This window comes from Perissodus microlepis, chromosome 17 (assembly GCF_051167445.1).
Source record: "Perissodus microlepis isolate ML-2025 ecotype Zambia chromosome 17, ASM5116744v1, whole genome shotgun sequence".
Taxonomy (NCBI): Eukaryota; Metazoa; Chordata; class Actinopteri; order Cichliformes; family Cichlidae; genus Perissodus; species Perissodus microlepis.
The window spans coordinates 23,181,079-23,185,091 of NC_140477.1; the positions used below are offsets into that span (position 1 = coordinate 23,181,079).

A 4,013-nucleotide genomic window follows, 5' to 3' on the forward strand; every position below is an offset into this window, starting at 1 on the left:
GCAGTCCTTGTCTGAGTGATCACGTGATTGCTGATAGGTTCCCACATGAGCTCCTGTCTCTGTACCTGTGGAGCTAATTATTAGTGATGGTGTTATTTACACCTATGAAGTCAGGTCACATGACCAATCATGCTTGATCCTTGCGATGTGATGAATGTCACAGTGATGAACTCTACTTCATCACTAACAAAGATGATCTGAGGCTGCTGCCCAGCTCCCATTAAGCTTGTTAACTCACAGATTACCATCAGGATCCGCTCTCTGGCTGACAGTCAGGGGGCGGGGCTTGCCCCAATCTAACAACGCCCCCTGACCTCAGCTACACACTGTGTGTGTCAGTGCGCCTGTTTGACCAGCTTTATACGTTTCAGACACTGTGAGGACATTTGACCACACTGACAGGAGTGTGTCTGTGTGATTAAAGTGGATTAGTGTGTGCTGGGGAGCAGTAGCAGTTGGAGGCGAGCAGCAGGTGGCTGGCAGCTCTGACATGTGAGTACATTTCTGTCTGTTTCCATTCAGTCTGCAGACAGGAAGTAAAAGCAGACTTTTATTTTTTGAGTCACAGGTGTGTGTGTGGTGGGATTGAGTTTTTCTGAGTGCTGTAGAGTTGAGCTGCAAATAAAAAGGCTGCAGAAAGATTCAGAGTTTGCTGTAACCGTGTTTTACACTCAGCTGAATAAAGAACAAGGTGATGCTGAATCTTGAGAAAGAAAACCGAGCAGCTCGATGTCTGTTTGGTCAGTTTGAAATATCTACATCAAACTGTGGTCTCACCCTCAGCTGTCCGTCTGAAGCACAGATAATCAATAGACTAATAAATCAATTACTCTCCTCTGTGTTAAATCCAGTAAAGTGAAACACACTCAGATCTGCTGCTGTTTGTCTGTCTTTGTGAGGTTGTTTATTCTCACCTCAGGGGTCAGAGGTCATGACGGTATAGGTTATGAAAGCATCGTGTCACTGAGGGTCCTTACAGAGGCAGACAAACGTGCGTGTTGGTGCTTGGTACTGACAGCTGTGCTCTGTGAGCCTCTTTGTTTCAAACACATACTCAGGCTGACGGCTGGTCATGTGACTACAACACAGAGACATCATTATCATTTTACTCGCTCTGAGATGATGATCAATAATCTGATCAGTTCCAGTGATCTGAGATTTTGCTGTTTGAATGGTTTGATGTCTTTGCAGTGAACACTTTTAAAAGATATTTATTGATTAATGTGCTGAAATGGTTTATGGATTATTTATTGATGTTTTATTCTGAAATTCAAACAGAGCTGAACGAAAAGGGTTTTCTAGTTTTAATTTCCAGTGCCATGTCTGTAGAGCTGCTGTGTTATTTTCAGCAGTCGCCTGAGTGTCTGTGAACGCAGCCTTGGTGTAGCAGGAGTTTATCAGCAGGGGGTCTGGACTCCATCCAGGTCGTCACACCTTCCCTTCAGCTGCTCTGTCACCTTAAGTCCAGGTTGTCACAACTACAGAGTGCACCCGGCAGCGGAAGCAGATTCCTTTATTCCAGAGCACTGTTGCTGATGTCCCGTTTACAGTAACTTTAATTAACTGTTAACTGTCAGGAAGCACTCCACCAAACCGCTTTGCTCAGAACGTGTTGGATGCACGACTGGACCTCAGCTCTGCACGCGACACAGCTGACCATCAGATTGAGCCGACTCTGTGAGCGTTTCAGGTACAATGGTTTAAATCGCGTCTCACACAAAGAAGTATAAAGGAGTATTAAGACCACATTAAGAAAAAAAATATTGGTGACAGTTTTGAGATTAAAGACATAATTCTATTCTTAGGAAGAAAAAAAAGCAGAAAAATGTATAGATTACAGCTGTTTCAGGACAAAGCGCCACGGCTGCTGTAGCCTCTGAGGTAGTGAGGTCGTACTTCAGGATCAGTTTTAGTTAAAGGAAGAAAATGATTTGTCTTTCAGCTCTGGGACACGATCAGCATGACGACGCTGAAGAGTTGGTCAGCTTTATACAAAATCCAACAGATGTGAGATCATCGATGGTCACAGCCTCGTGCAGTATACAGGATAGATGTTGTATCACAGGACGGCCGATCAGTTGGTTTCAGTGACTCATCTACACGTGGCGTGTTTAAGAGGGGAAGCAGCTGTAGCAGTTTTTCTTGAAACAACTTTTCTCAACATTTAGACTTTATTTTCAAAATGATAAACAATATTTGTTTTTCCTAATGTCACCCCAATACTTATCACTACTTCGATACCCACACCTCACTAAATCCTGTTTTTCCACCTGAGAGACATTAAGTTGAGCTTTGTAGCTTCTAAAGAGGAGCTTAGGGTGCTTTCATGTGCTCCTGTTTTCTTTACTCAGTAAATCTGCAGGTAATTCGAAATGCTGTCATTCACTCCTTACTTGATAAAACAGAGTCCAAAAGCACCCACTACTGATGTCTTTTTATCTACTTTTTAAATGTTCTGTTATCTTAAATTTGTTTTCTATGAAGCATTGACTCTTGTGAATCGTATCTGTGGAAAACACCATATAAACACTAATGGTAGCATTAACTACAATCTGAGAGGGAGAAACTTTTCCCACCTACCTCTGAAGTACTCCAAAGTACCTCTAAAATAACGAAAAGGTACTCAGGACTTAAAAATTGTGAGAGTTCTGCTTTCCTTTAAAGCATCCAAGTGTTTTTCCTTTGTTTTCCGGTACCTGCACTTTAAGTATCACCATGAATCAGTAAGTACTTTTCTGTACTGTCTCGGGCTGTATACGTATTTGTAATTGGGGGTGAGCCACAGGAAGACACAAACCTCACAAACAGCGCCTCAAATTTTTAGCTTTTATCCTCAATTAGGCATCATAGTCTGTAATTCCACTTCCTGTCCTTTCACCAGACAGAGAGCGAGCTGGAGATCACAGGTGACATCATCAGCAGGTGACATCCTTCCCATGGTGCCCTGCAGCCTCAGAGGTCACCATGGAAGACCAGTCTTTCCCAGAATGCCAAGCTCAGGAGCTGTTTGATGAGTTTGTATCAGCATCAACCTGCAGGGCGGCGCTGCGCTCCTTCAGCCAGCTTTGTGAACATCTGCAGCTGGACCCGAGCACTGCCGAAAGGCCACTGTACCGACCGATTAAACGCCGCCTTAACTACTGGAGGGCGAATGGTCTGTGGGCCAAGCTGGACCGGAGGGGGGCGCAGGAGGAGTACCAGAGGGCGCGAGCCTGCAGCGATGTGACTGTACGTGTTTAAAAAAATACAGCAGGAGCTTCGGTTCAAACATACTAAGACATGTTACTCAGTCATTTTATTAGGAACACCTTACCACTTCATAGATTGACTGTTCATGGCAGAGAAATTAAAACAGCATTCACAGATTTTGGTTTTTGGTTTTTGGTCTTAAAGTAATATGACCTTGAACTGTTGATATAGGCTTTACTTTAAGGTTAAAAAAAAGAAGGGAAGAATGTGTCTGATCGTCTGTTGTCTCCTCTCTCGCTGGCCAGTGTGTTATCATTGGTGCAGGGCCTTGCGGTCTGCGGACAGCAGTGGAGCTGAGCTTCATGGGAGCTCGAGTGGTGCTGCTGGAGAAGAGGGACTCCTTCTCCAGGAACAATGTGCTCCACTTATGGCCCTTCACCATCCACGACCTGCGGGGCCTCGGAGCCAAAAAGTTCTATGGAAGGTTTTGTGCCGGCTCCATCGACCACATCAGTGAGTCAGCATTCTGCTTCTGTCTGATCAGAGCAGCCAAACCATCCAGTCAGCACTTCCCGTTTCCTGTCTGCAGGTATTCGCCAACTGCAGCTTGTCCTGCTGAAGGTCGCCCTGCTCCTGGGGGTCGAAGTTCATGTCAACGTGGAGTTTAAAAAGCTGGTGGAGCCAGCAGAGGACCAGCACAGACACAGTACGGCCTAAGAGTTTGAACAAAGGGGCCGCTGTATGAATAATTAAAGCCAGACAATGCTGTATGTATTGCTAGAAGAAAACTGAAGTGTGTTCACAGCTCACAGTTGCAATTTTTA

At 44.8% G+C, this 4,013-nt stretch overlaps 1 protein-coding gene across 7 annotated transcripts in view; it reads left to right on the top strand.

The window, feature by feature from the left end:
• The first annotated feature begins 338 nt into the window (after positions 1–338).
• Positions 339–4,013, top strand: part of mical3b (microtubule associated monooxygenase, calponin and LIM domain containing 3b) — a 22,868-nt gene continuing 19,193 nt past the window's right edge. For 4 of the 7 annotated variants that reach the window (XM_084910530.1, XM_084910532.1, XM_084910533.1 and 1 more), the window contains exons 1-4: positions 339–492; positions 2,882–3,228; positions 3,495–3,702; positions 3,779–3,895. In XM_084910530.1, coding sequence (XP_084766656.1) covers positions 2,965–3,228; positions 3,495–3,702; positions 3,779–3,895 — 589 coding nt within the window. In that variant the 5' untranslated portion in view covers positions 339–492; positions 2,882–2,964. The remainder of the gene's footprint in view (positions 493–2,881; positions 3,229–3,494; positions 3,703–3,778; positions 3,896–4,013) is intronic. The other 3 variants (XM_084910535.1, XM_084910536.1, XM_084910531.1) reach the window with 2 other exon arrangements.